Source organism: Lathyrus oleraceus, chromosome 5 (assembly GCF_024323335.1).
Source record: "Lathyrus oleraceus cultivar Zhongwan6 chromosome 5, CAAS_Psat_ZW6_1.0, whole genome shotgun sequence".
In the NCBI taxonomy this organism is placed as follows: Eukaryota; Viridiplantae; Streptophyta; class Magnoliopsida; order Fabales; family Fabaceae; genus Lathyrus; species Lathyrus oleraceus.
In genome coordinates, this window is record NC_066583.1 from 193,350,576 (window position 1) to 193,369,921 (window position 19,346).

General features: G+C 38.0%; 2 protein-coding genes and 1 pseudogene across 2 annotated transcripts; 2 read left to right on the forward strand and 1 right to left on the reverse strand.

Moving 5' to 3' along the window:
- Nucleotides 1-9,574: 9,574 nt before the first annotated feature.
- Nucleotides 9,575-11,226, reverse strand: LOC127079644 (uncharacterized; annotated as a pseudogene).
- A 4,406-nt stretch (nucleotides 11,227-15,632) lies between these two features.
- LOC127079645 (uncharacterized mitochondrial protein AtMg00820-like) lies at nucleotides 15,633-15,983 on the forward strand. The gene has a single exon (XM_051020026.1). The coding sequence runs from the start codon at nucleotides 15,633-15,635 to the stop codon at nucleotides 15,981-15,983; it is 351 nt and encodes a 116-aa protein (XP_050875983.1).
- A 375-nt stretch (nucleotides 15,984-16,358) lies between these two features.
- Nucleotides 16,359-17,728, forward strand: LOC127082712 (uncharacterized). The gene has a single exon (XM_051022936.1). The coding sequence runs from the start codon at nucleotides 16,467-16,469 to the stop codon at nucleotides 17,463-17,465; it is 999 nt and encodes a 332-aa protein (XP_050878893.1). The 5' UTR covers nucleotides 16,359-16,466; the 3' UTR covers nucleotides 17,466-17,728.
- The last annotated feature ends 1,618 nt before the right edge of the window (nucleotides 17,729-19,346 follow it).

The following is a 19,346-nucleotide window of genomic DNA, read 5'->3' on the forward strand; positions in this document are numbered from 1 at the left end:
ATGTGCTGCAGTGATAAAGATGAATGGCAATGGCGGTAGTGAAGCAAATATGAGATTGGAGTTTGGTTGCTGCGACAACAAAACGGTTCGAGCATGAGGACCAAACTGATGCCGAAATTCACAGGAAGTGTATCTTTGGTAGACATGTCACTTCCTACATGAAGGATGCGATTAAAGATGAACCAGAAGGCGTTTGAGCTTGACGGATTGAAGAACTTTACAAGGAAGTTCATGCTGCTATTATACAGATCCTTCAACTAGAATCGTATGCAAATCTCTCCTCATCAGCAGGCAGTTCAGAAGTGTCATGTTCAGGTGTATAATTAGCTCCTCAGATTCGCCTTGTTAGTTCACATGACGAGGTTTATGAACCATGTGATGATTATGTCGCATAGGATGACGCTCTTCTAGTTGATTGCACTAGCCTTTTAGAACATCATCCAACAATGTGCATGGAAATAGGCTGTGGAAATGGATTTCTTCTTGCATCCCTGGCTCTTATTCTTGGGCAAGAAGGCAATGGTGTAAATTACAACTACAACCGAACCTTCAAGGAGAATCCAAAGCTCCAAGCTTCACTGAGGTATTCAGAAACTTCTGCAACTTCTTCAATCAACAATACCTACTTTCCTCTTCACTATGTGTCATCGTCATCCTCATCTTCACCCAGTGAGTTTTCTTTCAACCCACTTTGCGTCTCAATTTCGGTTGATGCTGTTGCGGTACCGAATTCGTGGTTGACGTAGAAATTGAATGTTCAAAATGCATTACAATTCCATCTGATGAATGCTGAATTCTGCTACATAACATGAGAAGCTAAGTTCATAAGCATGCCGCCGTAGCTATTGATCATGAAATCGCGGTGAAGTTGATGTGGAAAAGCGAATAAAGAACGTTATCTGCTTCTGTGAATGAACATGCTTCAGACGAGTGCCTTCTTTCCCTTTTCTCGTTTTGGATTACGTGTATCTCTGTTTTTCTTGTAAATTAAGTATGCCTTGGATAAACTTATGTTTTGTAAAAAAATGACATTATTGTGAAATAAAAAAGTTAGCTTCTCTCGTAGCAAGTCAAAAGAAGCCTTTCCTTGTATCTCCAGGACTTCATGTATCCAAGTGGTGATGTTTAAAGGTTATGAGTTAATCCACTTTCCATGGGAACGATGGTTATGATTTAAATTGGTTCCAAATGGATAATGGATATGGATTTTGGATATGGAATTAAAAATAGAGTTGGGTTATTGGATTGAAAAAAATGGAGTTATTTGTGGGTTCAAGTAATTTGGATATTTGATTATAAAAATGGATATGGATTTTTAGGAATAATCCAAGACTAATCTAAAAATCAATTTAAATAATAATAACAAATTAGCAAAAACCAAATTAAAATCAAATTAATCTATAATTCGTTAAAATTACTTTGATATTAACTCTAACATTCATTTGGAAATTAAAATCAATTAGAGTTTGAATCATTAGTAAAATAAACAATTAAGATTAAATTGAAATTTGGAATTAAACTTAATTCGAAATTAAAATCAAATTGAAAATTAAAAAGGTTAAATAATTAAAATCCATTTTATAATCAAAAAAACACCATGATCAAAAAGGCATAGACAATGACCAATGTGTAACAAAAATAAGGATTTGGGAATGAATGTATGCAAATGAACCTTAGGCCAAGTGTCAAATAAGAATGAAAAGAATGGAAAAAATTCAGGATCAAAATCGGGGTATGACAGTTGCCCCTATTTAAGCGTCTTCACTAGAGAGTATGAAGCAGGACACTCTTCATATGATCATAGTGGGAGATGGTTAAATACTAAGAAGACCCGGATTTTGATCCTGAATCCCTATGACATGATGTGATATGATATGATATGATATGATATGACATGCATGGATGCATGATTTTTTCGTAATTTTTATCTGCTAGGGATATGGTGGACCCTTGACAGGAGATGCTACTTAGACAGACCAAACTGTGGAGAATGCTGATGGTCCACAGGAAGACAGACAGGTGGTAAGAAACAAACTCGCTGGGGAAAACAAATCCTGCTGGAGAAACAGACACACACTGGGGAGTAAACGAAGTGGAATTTGATAAGCAGCATTCAGAGTACAAGAGATTTAGGGAGTAAGTTCACAGATGACTTACCAGACCTGACAATGCTGGGGAATAATCATGGAGAAAAACTCTTCAGAACAGGTTCAAGTATGACCTGACACCGGAATAAAGCTCAACAATAGGTTCATACATGACCTGAATAGTATTGAACGACAGGAAAAAAATCTTCAGAGCAGGTTCAAGTATGACCTGACACCGGAAAAAAGCTCAACAACAGGTTCATACATGACCTGAATAGGATTGAACAAACAGAGAAAAAAATCTTCAGTACAGGTTCATGTATGACCTGACACCGGAATAAAGTTCAACAACAGGTTCATACATGACCTGAATAGTATTGAACAAAAGTTGGAAAAACTCTTCAGAGCAGGTTCAAGTATGACCTGACACCGGAATAAAAGCTCAACAACAGGTTCATACATGACCTGAATAGTATTGAACAAAAACTGGAAAAACTCGTCAGAGCAGGTTCAAGTATGACCTGACCCCGGAATAAAAGCTCAACAACAGGTTCATACATGACCTGAATAGTATTGAACAAAAATTGGAAAAACTCTTCAGAGCAGGTTCATGTATGACCTGACCCCGGAATAAAAGCTCAACAACAGATTCATATATGACCTGAATAGTATTGAACAAAAATTGGAAAAACTCTTCAGAGCGGGTTCAAGTATGACCTGACCCCGGAATAAAAGCTCAACAACAGGTTCATACATGACCTGAATAGTATTGAACAAAAATTGGATTTGAAAATGACTGTGAAAACCGGATGTGGGTTTAAGAGCACCAAATACAAACTGGAATCAAAGGTCAAAGGATCTAGGATCGACAACAAGACCTGGGTCAATGCAAAATGAGCACGAAGTACATTTCGGCTATGCATGATTTGAATTTCCTTTTATGCATGATATATGAATGATCATGATTATGAGAATGCTGACACTGGGCAGACTGGGAGTTTGTAAAGGCTTTTTATGGAAGCTCATGATTCCTCAACACCGAGAACTCAACCAAATATTTTATGATAGATGTTGTCAAAGGAGGATTCTGTTCAGTTTGATAGCCACAACTTAGCCAATGGATCCTTTTGGAGGATTAATGAATCGTGCTAGCATAATTTTCGGGCACTCGTCTTAAACTCAATAGTTGTTGACGTATGGCAGAATTTGTTTGGACAGTTTGAAAGCACGAAGAAATAGGTTCTGCCCCTCTGTGGCTCATCTTGCCCCAGTTTGTTGGGATCTTGGAGATGTTCACTTTGAAAGTGAGTTTGGAAACGACTTGCCATGAGACTATCTCGAGATGGCTTGCCCCAAGTGTTTGTAACTTGCAGTAGTCTGAACTTGACTAACCAAATGTTGGAATGGCAGACTCTTGGTTGACTGTCTTTTGGATAGTTGGACTCATTGAGCTCTGAGGTGGCTTGCCCCAGTCTAAGTCTTGAAGCAAATAACTCTTAGTTAACTGAACCTTGGAGTGATTGGACTTACTGAGCTCTGAGGTGGCTTGCCCCAGTCTGATTCTTGAAGTAGATTACTCTTGGCTAGATGACCCTTAGGGTGATTAGCTCGAAGTGATTTGCCCTGTTTGGACTTCTTTCACTTCATCAAGTTCCTCAACTGTATATTGTTGGAATTTCCTTGATGCTAAACGTTGACTTGCAAATAAGATTGTGCAAAAAAATGGTAATTTTAATGCAGTGTTTATGCAAAAATTTGAAATCAAAGTTTATTGATATGAATGGGTGAAATACAGTGAACGAGTCATTGATAAGAACGCAATGGTGATCAAGTCATTCACAGTATGCAAGTTGGTGCCATCAAATGATTAACAAAAATCGTTTGGAGTCAGGTTAACACAACCTTGTTGTAGTATGCTTTCAAAATAAACCCTGCCTCAATTAGGTCTTTTAAGGGTTATAACGTGGCCTGGTTCACGGTTTTTTAAACGAAAGGATATAAGGCTCAAAATTTATTTTTTACCCACCCCTTCTTCTTGATGATCTCCAGATCCTACGTTCAGTTAATTCGATACACGCATTCGACTTCCAAGAGGGTTCGAAGGTGTGATGGGGATTCAAGACGAATTTTCTTGAAATGGCAGTCACCTTATTATATATTTTTTGTTTTGTTGAGGATTTTGGTGACCTCTTTTGATTGATTTTCTTTTCCCTAATTTTGCCTGGACCGCTTCTCTGAAGCTTTTGGTCCATCGGGATGCCCTAACTTTTGCCTAAGTCATTTCGTGGTATTTGATTTAGCGGGCTTTTTTATTTTTTAAAGGTATTGACTGCCACCTTATTGGTGGATAAGGATCAACCAACACTAATTTTAGCTTTTCTCAACTTCTTCGACACTTCAACATGTGCGCGAAGGATAACATGTGGTTGAACCTAAATGGAGGGTGTTCATATGGACGATTTTTTTTGAAAGATCGAATGCATGATCAAAATATCTGAACACAACTACCCTGCCCCAGGTTAAGATTAAGGGTTTTAGATCCGAAACAAACGCCAACTTCTAGGCTCAAAGTGTTTGTCTAGGGATTAACTCCTTATAACTTCAGTGTTTGGGGATTTGAAACAATGCCTTACATCATCGACAAGGATTTACTCAAAAGCATACCACAATAATTTCAGGTGTTTCGTTTTCATCATCCTCCTTCCAATCTTTGTTAACACAACAGTTTGATAAACAAAAGTGAATGAGAGGAGTATTTTGTTTTTGTTTTTTAACATAAATGAAAAACGAGTGAATACGAATGGATTAATTCAGAAGATGCATAAACCTTTCATTAATCTTACCAATTCAAAGAAAACAACAATGCTTAAAAGTAATTAACAATCAACATGCGAGGAAACTACAAAAGAAATGTTGAGACAGCCAAATGATTGCCAGCTTTAGGGAATTGACTTCTTCAAACTTGAAGGTTCGGATCAACAAGCTTTTTGACATTGGCATGATGATCTTCAAATTCTTTTCCTTCATTCTCATCGTTGAACGCAACCCTCTTGGATTCACTACTCACTTCTCCTTTTCTTTCATTGGTATGGGTCGTGACATTGGAAATCCAAGGCGGTATCTTAATGCTCTTACCAGGAAACAATGATAGCTCATTATCCACATCCCTGACATCTTCCTTGTGGTACAAAACCTTGAGGGGTCTCAAGGGTCCTTTCCCTTTCTCATTACCTGGCTCAGAAATCAAGGTATATGTACCTGAGCCTTCCTCCTTGAGTGTTAGTGACCTTATGTCAATCAATCCTTGCAACTTGAGCTTAAAACTCTTGCATTCCTCGATGGAGTGCCCCATTGTCCCAGTATGGTATTCGCACTTGACCTTCGGATGATCTTCTTCAAAGATTAAGCTCTTTTTGTTAATTAACCCTCGCACTAAGGCTTTCAACGCTAAGTAAGAATCCAGGTCATGTCCCAATGCTCCTTTATGGAATTCACATGTTGCATTTGGATTGTACCATGGCAGGTATGGTGACACAGGTGCGAGAGCTCGAGGGGTCACCAAAGCATTTTGGATCAGTTGCGGGTAGAGCTTGCTATATGGCACCGGAATCGAGTTATTGTGATCCTTGTTCCTCTTGTTCTGATTCTGATTTTTGTTCTGAACCTGGCTTGGGTGACCTTGAGGAGCAATAGCCAGAGGATGTTGATGATGACGTCTTAAAGGAGGTCCATATACTGGTAAATGAGGAGCTTCCACATGGAATTTCCTTTGACTTGAGGTAACACTAGATGGATGTGGAGTAGTAGCTCTCTTTGTTGCAGCAGTGTATATTGGGTGACCCTCTTTTCTCAACAAGACTTGCAGGGTTTCCAAGACCCATCTCATTTGGCTCTTCAAAAGATTAAGTTCCTCCTTCAGTACTTCTTGGCTATTTCTTAGCTCGTCCATCATCTCCTGAGACATGGTTCTTTGTTCTAAACGCGTGTTGAGAATCACTTTGCTTCACGGACAAAAGATGGATGAGTTTTTTTTGGTATTTTGTCTGGAAAATGACATGCATTATGATGTGATGCAAATGCAATGGAATGCGAATGAATGCAATGCAAGCCATGCACATTTGTTTTTTTCATACACGGGTTCAAAAGTCTGAGGTACTGACGAATCTGATTGTTTTCCAAGAATAGGTTCTCACCAGGTATGGTCTAAGGTTTTTGAAAAAGTTCCTAGAGTCATGGATCCATTAGACTGTTTGCTACCTGCGGCAACTTACTTGCCGGGCATCAACTCCATCTAAAGAATCTACTCTAAGTGAGGTTCTCGCATCGATCCAACGAGAAATACATCTCGCAGACCCACACTACGCAACCATCTTTCCTAGTTGGGCAAAGAACTAAGGTTCTACAAATGGTTCTCAGAGTCATGGATCCTAAAGAAAATATCGAAGCTTACGACAACTTACTTGCCGAGCGACAACATCCTCTCAAGAATCTACTCTAAGTGAGGTTCTCGTACCGACCCAACGAGAAATACATCTCACGGACCCGCACTACTCAACCTCGTCCTATCTTATGTTTTTACTCGAGACTCGGGTAAAAAGTCTTTCCCACATGGTTTACAATCAGAGTATCCAAGTACCAAACCATAATCGAATCAATACAACAGATATATCAATATAATAATAAAGATAATAAAAAGCAACAAATAAGGGAAAAGCCACAAAAATTAAACAAACAAAGGCACACAAACGTCCTAACTAGGCTTGACTCACTTAGGGACTGTCTGACTCCCCAGCAGAGTCGCCATCTGTCGCACCTCGAAAAATATGGGGATACGACTTCAAAGCGAAACGCAATCGCACGCTCGCAATGATGGACTAAACAGAGTCGCCACCGAACTTTATTTATTCCTAAAAAGGAAAGGGGAAATATCGATAAAACCCTAGACAAAACGACAATGATTATTGGTCGTCGCAACCAAATTAGGGTTCGGGAGTCGATTACGCAAGGGGAAGGTATTAGCACCCCTCACGTCCGTTGTACTCAACGGGAACCATTAGGTCAGTTGTGTGCGTTAGTGTTAGTTAAATATGTTAGGCTTTTCAAGTTATTATGTGGGAAAGAAAGAATAAAAGAAAGGAAAATGTTTTTTTGGTTTTTTGACGAAGGACTAAACCTAAGTTTTTTGTTAATGGGCCTGGCAAGATTTATAAATCCTGCTCCTACGTATCTCAAAAGAGAAATCAAGGCTTACGTAGTTCTGGGTAGAAAAATGTTTGTTTGTTGGTCGATTTTAGCGAAAGCTATACTGTATTAATCGACGAAAACATTATTTTACCCAAAACAGATGAGGAGTGGACGCATACCACACATCGAACGGATTTATAAATCTACATTCGGAAAAGCGTCACTTATCTCTACTCAACAATCGTGGCCGAAACATTGTTTTGTATCACTTAAGACAATATATCTTTCATTTATGAAAAAGGTTTTTGATTAATCGCACGGCGGCGAGAAAAAAAGTTTGATTGGTTGGAGGTATTTTGAGTGATGGCGAGAACTTGGATGAGCGAGATATACATCTCGAATCCTAGCCTCAGGAGTGCATGGTATACACCATGTTCCATTTCCATCTTTATTGAAAAAGTATTAAGGTAGGAATTAGGTATTTTGAAGTTTGAAAGACGAGTACTTGTGACCTACAAGCTCTTACAGCTTGGGTCTAATACTCGGGACTACGTCTGGACATTCCACCCAGGCAGTCTGTTTCTTTCCAATATTGCTAAGAAAATGATTCGAATATTTATGAATGTTTTGGAGGGAAGACGAATATTTATGGCTTGCAAGCTCTTACAGCTTGAGCTTAATATTCGGGATTACAACTGGATATTCCCTCCAGGTAATCTTTTTCTTCCAACTTTATTAAGAAGATGATTTTGAATATTGGAGTGTTAAAGAGAAGACGAAATTTTATGGCTTGCAAGCTCTTATAGCTTGAGCCTAATATTCGGGATTATAACTGGATATTCCCTCCAGGATAATCTTTTTCTTCACGCTTTATTTAGAAGGTGATTCGAGATAATTACGGATATTTTGGCGAGAAGACGAATATTTATGACTTACAAGCTCTTACAGCTTGAGCCTAATATTCGGGATTACGACTGGACATTCCATCCAGGTAATCTTTTTCTTCACGTTTTATTTAGAAAATGATTTGAATATTAAATTAAAACAATTAAAGTACCAAGGTTTGAAATTATTGAAAGTTTAGTTGATGTTGCTTAAGAGCTCATTGTAAGAAGGCCCAAGAGTAAGCTATGTGAGGTTGGCGGCGATGCTTAAAAGCAATCGACTTACGAGGGTGTGAAAATGGGCTCGATATTGAATCGAGAAAAATGTGATTTTAATAGTTTTAAAATGGTTTTGAATGAATGATGAAATTAAAAGAAATCAAATTTGCATTATTAAACAATAATAAAAAAACTATGAGTAATAAAACATAAACATAAAAAGAAAATGTTAAAAGAAATAAAAATGCTACATATAGGGGTATTAAACCCACTACACTAAAGTCCTAGAAACCACTCCTCTCCACCAGGCCACTTACCAACTAGTTGTTATTTTAATATTAACTTAAATATATAAACCAAGATAAATAAAAAAAGAATTAAAAATAAAAATAACTAAGAAAAAGGAAACTGTTGGACTAACCTAATTAAACCCAGCCGCTTGGCTGTTGGGTTTTAGAGTTAATGGATTGGGGAATAGCAAATACATTAATACCCTATTAAATAAAAGAAATGGAAGACTTAACGTGTAATTTTTTAGTTTTAAATGTGGTTTTGTTGAAAAAAGTAAAAAGAAAATGCATAAAAGAAATAAAAAACGAAAGGGTACTGTAACATAATCCAGAAGAGTTCAATGAGTTTCAAACTCCCTCTTACGCCTCCCAACTGCGTTTCTTTCGAAAATCGCTTCTCCATATCTTGCTCTCTCTCGTTGAAACCCTCTCACTCAAAAGCTCACACTAGCCTATTCGTTCCCCTCTCCGTCTCACTTTCACCCATCCTCACCCTTTCGCTCTCAAAGAAATGCTCCAGAAAGATTCAAGCAAAAACTCACCTTCGGTGGCGGTAATGACGTTGATGATGAAGCTTCAAGCTCTTCCAACTCTTCAACCAGGTTTTCTTTGATTCTCAGGTTTAGGGTTTTTTTTTTCTGTTTGGTAGCTTTTAATTCCGCCTCCGATTAGGTTTTTTTTCGTTTCGAATTGTAGCCACCGATCTCCTCACTAATCCCTTCACTATTTATCCTCTACGAATTAGGGTTTTCAGGATGGCATATGGAGCTCAAAAGAGTATCTTGCAAAACCCCCTTCTGGGTGGTCAGGGTTCGGTCGCCCTAATCGATGCTTGGGTAGGAACAGGTAAACTGGGTTTTGCTTTCTTCTATGTTTTTGTCTCAATTCCAATTTGGGAATTTTTGGATTTTTAACAGCCTGGAATAATTAACCGTGTTTTACTGCAGTGAAAACCGGAATATTCATGTGGTTTAATGCTTGCAGGAGAAAACGATGAGCTTGGGAGCATGGCTTTCACGTGGCTTTGGTGGTGCAACTCTTCCGCAGTCTTGATAGATTTTTTCGTCAAGTCATCAACTTCTTTCTCCAATCTTTTTATGTCATCGCTGGGGAAGACATGGACTTCAGTTTCTTAATGGCATCCATTGCCTTTTGTCGAGCTCCTCTAATGCTTTGCCGAGTATCCTCGCAAGATTTAATCACCAACTTATTCATAGCCTGCACGTGCTCTTTGGCCAATGGTGGAATGACAGCAATCAATCTTTCACCATCTGTTTTAGGATTTAATCCTAATGGAGATGAAACAGTGACGTTCTCTAATTGTTTAAGTGTCTCTGGATCATAAGAATTAACAGATAAGGTTTTTTGATCGAGTACGGAAACAAGAGCAAACTGATTCAAATGCATCTTGACACCGCCAGTTTCTACGATAATGTGATCAAGCATTCTAGCGGATGCTCTTCCTGTCCGTAGTTTGCTTAGTTCAACGGATAATGCCGCCATATCAGACTCCATCTGTGAGGCAGCAGAAGCCTTAATGGTAGGACCCACGTTTGGTGAAACCTCAACTGCACTAACACCCCCTTCATCCTTCGACTTTTGTTGATAAAATTAGGCACAGTTGGAAGAGTAAAGACTCTAGTGCTAGCATCGGATATGCAAAGTTTAACTGGGGAATTTTCACAAACATGACTGGAGCAAGAAGGTAACTGTTTTTTTGTGTGCCTGTTTTAGCTTTAGCCAATACATCCTTACCCTTCTATTTGAATTTCCTTTTACAATTTGTGTCTTCTGTTACTTTGCTGACTCGAGATAAAACAAACTCTCTTTTTTTTTTCTTTTTTTTTGCAGGAGAACGCTACACCTACAAGATTCAAGGGCTGATAGCTCTAGTTTGATGATTGTGTACTTTCCAATCAGTTTGGAACCCTTACAGTCTGATCATCACCGACCCCATTGCTTTTGGAATCTGATCCACAAATGGTTCCAGATATATCTCCTTTCAATGCATTTACAACGGCCAACAACATAAAGCTTCCATACTTATTGTCAAAATGGGAGATCACTGTTGAATCTTCAAGATATCCATGGTGGTGCTAGGAAATCAATTCTGAAATGGAATGCGGCCCTTGTTTCATACCCTTATTATCCTCATAAAGCCAACAACATTCTCCTCCCGACATCTGACAAGAAATAATTCTCCTGAATGCCTCTGAGTTTCAAGTGATTGGATTCCTTAGTGCAGTCATTGACATTTGACTGTGAAACAGACTTTGAATTTGTGTTAACAGCCATAAGAGCAGCAGGCTCAAAAGATCTATCTTGCCCATATATTGTCATATCCCGAGAAGAGGAGCCATTAGTAGACATCGTTGTGTCTGAGAAATTCATACCCATGTATGCAAACCTGGTGGAAGCATGGTCAGGATACTGTTGGAAATAATTCAATGGTACAGGATTAGTTATTGTGCCATTGATTACAGGATACACAGGAGGCTCAAATGGCAAGAAACCTGAAGTTAGCCCCTCATATAATTGCTCCTCAATATATGGACCACACATTTGTCCATGTTCATTCACATGCATCCATCCACTCACAAAAACATGTTGTTGCTGAAGTTTCTGTTGTGGGGAGCCAAATAATTATCAGCGGTTACGGTGAGTTTTTTTTGATGCTGTCATGTTCTTTCCAATTTTCTGTTGTGGCCTTTGTAACCGAAATATGGATTGCTGTGATATTGCAGGTTACGGTTAGGTAATTTGGTGAGGAGATGTGCTGCAGTGATAAAGATGAATGGCAATGGCGGTAGTGAAGCAAATATGAGATTGGAGTTTGGTTGCTGCGACAACAAAACGGTTCGAGCATGAGGACCAAACTGATGCCGAAATTCACAGGAAGTGTATCTTTGGTAGACATGTCACTTCCTACATGAAGGATGCGATTAAAGATGAACCAAAAGGCGTTTGAGCTTGACGGATTGAAGAACTTTACAAGGAAGTTCATGCTGCTATTATACAGATCCTTCAACTAGAATCGTATGCAAATCTCTCCTCATCAGCAGGCAGTTCAGAAGTGTCATGTTCAGGTGTATAATTTGCTCCTCAGATTCGCCTTGTTAGTTCACATGACGAGGTTTATGAACCATGTGATGATTATGTCGCATAGGATGACGCTCTTCTAGTTGATTGCACTAGCCTTTTAGAACATCATCCAACAATGTGCATGGAAATAGGCTGTGGAAATGGATTTCTTCTTGCATCCCTGGCTCTTATTCTTGGGCAAGAAGGCAATGGTGTAAATTACAACTACAACCGAACCTTCAAGGAGAATCCAAAGCTCCAAGCTTCACTGAGGTATTCAGAAACTTCTGCAACTTCTTCAATCAACAATACCTACTTTCCTCTTCACTATGTGTCATCGTCATCCTCATCTTCACCCAGTGAGTTTTCTTTCAATCCACTTTGCGTCTCAATTTCGGTTGATGCTGTTGCGGTACCGAATTCGTGGTTGACGTAGAAATTGAATGTTCAAAGTGCATTACAATGCCATCTGATGAATGCTGAATTCTGCTACATAACATGAGAAGCTAAGTTCATAAGCATGCCGCCGTAGCTATTGATCATGAAATCGCGGTGAAGTTGATGTGGAAAAGCGAATAAAGAACGTTATCTGCTTCTGTGAATGAACATGCTTCAGACGAGTGCCTTCTTTCCCTTTTCTCGTTTTGGATTACGTGTATCTCTGTTTTTCTTGTAAATTAAGTATGCCTTGGATAAACTTATGTTTTGTAAAAAAATGACATTATTGTGAAATAAAAAAGTTAGCTTCTCTCGTAGCAAGTCAAAAGAAGCCTTTCCTTGTATCTCCAGGACTTCATGTATCCAAGTGGTGATGTTTAAAGGTTATGAGTTAATCCACTTTCCATGGGAACGATGGTTATGGTTTAAATTGGTTCCAAATGGATAATGGATATGGATTTTGGATATGGAATTAAAAATAGAGTTGGGTTATTGGATTGAAAAAAATGGAGTTAATTGTGGGTTCAAGTAATTTGGATATTTGATTATAAAAATGGATATGGATTTTTAGGAATAATCCAAGACTAATCTAAAAATCAATTTAAATAATAATAACAAATTAGCAAAAACCAAATTAAAATCAAATTAATCTATAATTCGTTAAAATTACTTTGATATTAACTCTAACATTCATTTGGAAATTAAAATCAATTAGAGTTTGAATCATTAGTAAAATAAACAATTAAGATTAAATTGAAATTTGGAATTAAACTTAATTCGAAATTAAAATCAAATTGAAAATTAAAAAGGTTAAATAATTAAAATCCATTTTATAATAAAAAAAACACCATGATCAAAAAGGCATAGACAATGACCAATGTGTAACAAAAATAAGGATTTGGGAATGAATGTATGCAAATGAACCTTAGGCCAAGTGCCAAATAAGAATGAAAAGAATGGAAAAAATTCAGGATCAAAATCGGGGTATGACACTAGGTCGAGCTTCTTCGCATCCATGCTCGCTCACATCGAGTCCTGCATCACATTGTTCCATCTATCGGTAAAGAGCCATCAGCCGTTACCGACGAACCATGAACAATGGTCCACTCTTGATGCCACCGTTCTTCAGTGGATTTATTCCACTACTTCTACCGATTTACTGACCAATATTCTGGAACCCAACTCCACTGTAATGGAAGCATGGAACCGCTTGGAAGATATTTTTCAGGACAACCAAAATGCTTGAGATGTCACTCTTGAGCAAGAGTCTTCTAACACTTGTTTGGAGGATTTTCCCAATGTCTCTGCTTACTGTCAGCGTCTTAAGATGCTTTCTGATCAGTTGAGAAATGTCGGCTCCCCTGTCAACAATCATCGTCTGGTCCTTCAGCTGATCTCTGGTCTCCCAGAAGCTTACCGCAATGTTGCTACTTTGATTCACAAGAGCAACCCTCTTCCGACATTCTATCAGGCTCGTTCCATGCTCACTTTGGAAGAAGCCGGTATGGCTAAGATGACAAACACATGCTTTCATACTGCTATGCGCATCACTTAGTTGAAACCTACTGAAGACACCTCTCAGCGTGGCAACCGCTGCCCCAGCAACTGTTCTGGCTCCAGTGGCAACCAGGGTCGCGGAGGGGGACGTGGTAACCGCAGTGCGCCTCAGTCTGGAGCTCCCATCACTCCCTCACCTTGGTCCACTCCTCCTTGGCAACAACAACAACAGTACCTAACCTAGTAACCATGGGGTTGGACTCCACCGCCATGGACCATGCCACCATTTTCGTATCCCACCTCTCAGTGGACACGCCATGCCGGTCCTTCTAAGCAGCCATGTATTCTAGGACAACATCCTCAAGTGTATGCAACCTCTACCTCATCTCAAATACCGATAGACATTGAGACCGCAATGCACACCATATCACTCCACACTCCTGATAATTAGTGGTGCATGAACATAGGCACAACATCTCACACAGACGCATCACAAGGTAATCTCTCGTCTTATTTTCAAGTAAGTAACTCAAATTAGAAAGTCATTGTTGGCAGTTCCCATGGAATTCCAATTAACGGCACCAGACAAACACAAATAACCATATCTCACTAACCAATTATCCTTAACCATATCTTGCATGCCCCGAAAATTATTAAAAATTTAATTTCTGTGAGACGATTCACCACTGACAACAATGTTTTTGTTTCCTTTTACCCTTTTGGTTTTACTTTCTCTGATTTTTAGACGGGGATCACCCTTCTCAGATGTGACAGTCGTGGAGATCTTTATCCAGTTACCACTCCTCCCAGTTTTGCCGGTCTCACATCCAGTCTTTGGCATAGTCGTCTTGGTCATCCTGGTGTGTCTGTTTTGAATTCCCTTCGCAAAAATAAGTTTATATGTTATGAACCTTTTAATTCTTCTGTCATTTGTGCAAACAGGTTAAATTGCCATTTTTTGATTCTCAAACAACGACTTTGATGCCTTTTGAAATTTTACATGGTGATTTATGGACGTCTCCAATTTTAAGTTCTGTTGGTCATAAATATTATGTCTTATTCTTAGATGATTTTATAAACTTTTTGTGGACTTTTCCTATTAGCAAAAAATCTCATGTGTTTGAAACGTTTAAGTCACTTACTCAACTCACTCAAACTCATTTTTTGCAAAAAGTCAAAACATTTCAATGTGATAATGGCGGTGAATATAATAATGAGCTTTTTCAAAAATATTGCACTGATCATGGTCTAGTTTTTCGTTTCTCTTGTCCCCACACATCCTCAAAAAATGGGAAAGCGGAATGCAAAATAAGAACCATTAATAATATGATACGCACTATGCTAGCTAATTCTTTTGTTCCCCCCTCGTTTTGGCATCATGCTCTCCACATGAAAACTTACCTATTAAATATTATTCTTTGTAAAACACTTCATAATCAGTCACCAACACAATTGGTGTATCATCGTGATCCCACCTACACACATCTTAGAGTCTTTGGTTGTCTATGTTATCCATTATTCCCATCATCTACCATTCATAAGTTACAACCCCGCTCTACTCTGTGTGTTTCTTGGGTTATCCTCCGAATCATAGAGGTTACAAGTGTTTTGATTTGTCTAATAGAAAATTAATAATTTCGAGACATGTTATCTCTGGTGAAACTCAATTTCCCTCCACTAAGATACACTCCCCTTCATCTCACTCTTATCAATTCTTAGATGATGACCTTCACCCCTACCTTATACATCAGTGGCAAAATCAAATTTCACCACCTGCTGCACATAACCAACCAACACCCACAATCCCAATTGACCAACCACTACCCTCAATAAACCAACAATCATCATCTCCTACCTCTTCGATCAACACACCCATTACAATAAACTCTTCATCACCACCACCAATTCAACTGCATCCACCTCCACCTACACGAACCATCACCACCTGAACCATGAAAGGCATTGTCAAACCCCGCATGATATTTAACTTATCAATATCTCACTCTGACCACACTATCTCTTCCATACCTAAAAACCCCAAACTAGCCTTATCAGACCCGAATTGGAAATCCGCAATGCAATCTGAATTTGATGCTCTTATTCGAAATAAGACGTGGGATTTAGTTCCTCGTCCCTGTGATGCTAATCTTATTCGATGTATGTGGATTTTTAGGCATAAGAAAAAATTTCATGGTTCCTTTGAGCGTTATAAGGCTCGTCTTGTAGGTGATGGCAGGTCACAGGTTGCAGGTGTGGATTGTGATGAGACTTTTAGCCCCGTGGTGAAACCCTCTACCATTTGAATAGTGCTTACCATTGCTCTCTCCAAATCCTGACCCATTCATCAACTGGGTGTCCATAATGCCTTTTTACATGGTGATCTTCATGAGATGCTCTCTCCGAAGCCTAGAGACTTTTCTTCAAAAAATTGTGACCGTTGGTTTTTATTCAATCTGGCAGGCAGTCTATCCCAGCATGCAGCATGCTCTTTCTTTATCAATGTTTTGAATCATTGCCCTTCTCTTGATTTAGTCTTTTGTTTGACTTGGCTTCATCTGAATAAAAGACCAGTATTTAATCCTTCTTCAACCAATCAAAACAAGGTAACTGTTGACCATAACTTTCAAATACCGTATTCATTTTACAAGCATACGGGTAGTTTGTCGCATAAGATAAAAAACAGACCGAGTCAAATTTGTTTACATTATATGAACACAAACATTTGATTCATCATTGTAAGTAAAACCAAAACAAAAGTAGCAGTTGAAAGAAAAAAAAACATAGCCATGGATAGAGAACAAGAAGAGAATCAATTTCTTGGACTCTTTGGAATCTACAAAGAATCCAACAAGATCATAACTTCATGTAGCAAAACTTTCAGCCAAATTGCCTTAACTCTCATCCTCCCTCTCTCCTTCATCTTCCTTATTCATATCGATGTATCCAACATCCTCTTCAGAAAAATCATGATCAACACAGAAGAAATAATCGACACACCACAAGGCACACCTCAATACCAAAAACTTTCTGACATAATCTCTTCAGAATGGACCACTTTCTTACTCTTTAAACTCGTTTACTTCACTTTTCTTCTAATCTTCTCTCTCTTATCAACCTCTGCAGTAGTCTATACCATAGCATCTATTTACACTGCAAGAGATGTGAGTTTCAAAACTGTCATGAGTGTTGTTCCACAGGTTTGGAAGAGACTCATGGTCACTTTCTTATGCACTTTTTTAGCTTTTTCTTGTTATAATATTATGGCAATACTAGTTTTCATTATATGGACACTTTTGATTGGATATAACAGTGGTGTTGTTGTAATCCTAATAATTATAGGAATCTTATACTTTGTTGGGTTTTTGTATCTTACAGTAGTTTGGCAATTGGCTAGTGTTGTGACTATTTTAGAAGACTGTTATGGAGTTGAAGCTATGATGAAGAGCAATGAATTGATAAAAGGGAAAATGGGTTTGTCAATAGTTATATTTTTGATGCTAAGTGTTTCAATATTTGGGATACAGTTTTTGTTTACAAAGGTTGTTGTGGGAGGTTGGGGGTTGAGTTTGGTTGGGAGAACAGTGTCTGGGATACTATGTGTGGTTTTGTTGCCACATTTGTTTTTGTTTGGACTTGTGATACAAACGGTGCTTTATTTTGTTTGTAAGTCTTATCATCATCAGAGTATTGATAAGTCTGCTTTGTCTGATCATCTTGAAGTTTATCATGGAGAGTATGAGGTGTTGAAGGATAAAGATGTTCAGTTGGAGAATTATCATGTGTGATGTAGGGAGATAAAATGTGGAATTGGATAATTCATGCATATAATTACAATGATTATTTGTAGCCATGTGTAATATATAGCATTTTTGTTTTGTTAGGCTGGAATTCCGGCTTTTAAATATAACTAGGTGGGATGTTTGGGAGTATATCTCAATTTACCTAACCTCTTCATTAACTATTAGTATTAAATTTATTTTCTCATACTTACTTGATTCTGATAATACAAGACCTTTCAATCCATCACCAGCTGTGGGATGGGATCCAATACCTGAATAAGACATGTCTATGTAATGGAGAACATGGGACCATACAAGGTGAAATAACAGTTATACATGTTCAAAAGTGGAGTTTTATTTGGCCATGCAAGGATACATTAGGTGTAACATTTATCTGAGGTTAGGGGTCATTACAAATACCACATATGAGATGAACATGTGACCATAGTCACAAGGTTCACAATTCGTTTCAGTACGTGATACGAATTTGGGCATGCGATTCGCAACTCTCTAAGAATTAGGTACATGCTGAGTTCGTGGTACGTTCAAATATAATAATCGGTATGTTATTATTAAAAAATTTGTTTACTTATAAGGAAAATTGATTGGGAGAAAGACTTCATAGTCCCACATCGACTACTTTATTAACATTGCTTTGAAAAATTAATTATAAATAGCTAATGTATACTCACAACTCTTATATCAGTTCACCAAAGTTTTAGTTTTAATTGGTAATGGTCATTAATATTAACTTTTATCAAGTACCTGCGAATTATGTGACTATGCATGTGATCCCGTACTTTTTTATATATAAAGATTAGGTTTAGAACCTTCAACCATATCATTGCATACTGCTAAAAAGATATTGCATGTTCATGGAGGGAATGTTGAAAAAGATGGGTTCAAGCATTTGTAGTTTGTACCCCTTTTGGAAAGATCTGTGGGTTAGCTCTAACTCCCCAGAGGTCACTTTCCATCGACTTTATCAGCAGTCGCGTTAAGGCTTTTGCGATTTCGGAGGTGTCGTGATACTAGTTGCAGTCGTGTGTGAATTAAACGTAGTTTATTCTCTAACATATAAAACAACAATAATGATATCGATATCGGTATCAGCATCTACCGATGTCATTTTGTAGGGGTGGTTTTTGCGGTTCAGATAGTTTTTTTTTTAAATCCTCATCAAAATATAAAAGAGGGAGATGCAAGCTATTAGGTTGACGATGTTTTGGACTGAAACTTGTAGTGGAGGAGCCCCATGGGTAAATGGTCTTTTGGACCAGGACTTGCAGCAGTGGAAGCGAGAGCTTTTTTGTTTGGAACATGAGTTAGTTAGTAATTTTCTTCTTTTATTTAAGAGTATTTCTCTTTCTCAAAATATGGATCAACAATGGTTGTATTGTGGAAAGAATGGTGTTTACTCGATGGCTATACTTATTATGCCCTTCTTTTAGCTAGGCTTGCTGAATATACCTCCCAAATTTGTATTGGTTCTATTGTGCCCCGTATTTGAGAAAGATTTGGCACCATTTAAGGTGGTAGTCTTTTCCATTAGAGTTATTGGTTGGAAATAAAATCTTTTGTGTTTAGGAAAAGTGTGTGGGAATATTATAGGTTTGAATATAAATTTGATATATAGGTAGGAGAATTCTTTGTGGAAAAGAACGTTGTATTTTTTGCTTGATACAAAAATGTAGGATTACATCTCTATTTATAGTACTCTAAGGAGAACTTTAAATACACTAATTCTAGAGAGTTATCAACTCTAGAAATCCCAAGAATATTCTAGAAAACTTTTCAACCCTAAGAAATATCTAGACACTCTAAATACTACAATAGTTTTCTAGAAAGCCACAATACAAATAATAAGGTTAGACACAAATAAAGTTT

What these genes read in the sequence shown, in the direction of transcription:
- LOC127079645 (XM_051020026.1), top strand. Translation starts at nt 15,633, where the DNA reads ATGAAAGGCATTGTCAAACCCCGCATGATATTTAACTTATCAATATCT.
- LOC127082712 (XM_051022936.1), top strand. Translation starts at nt 16,467, where the DNA reads ATGGATAGAGAACAAGAAGAGAATCAATTTCTTGGACTCTTTGGAATC.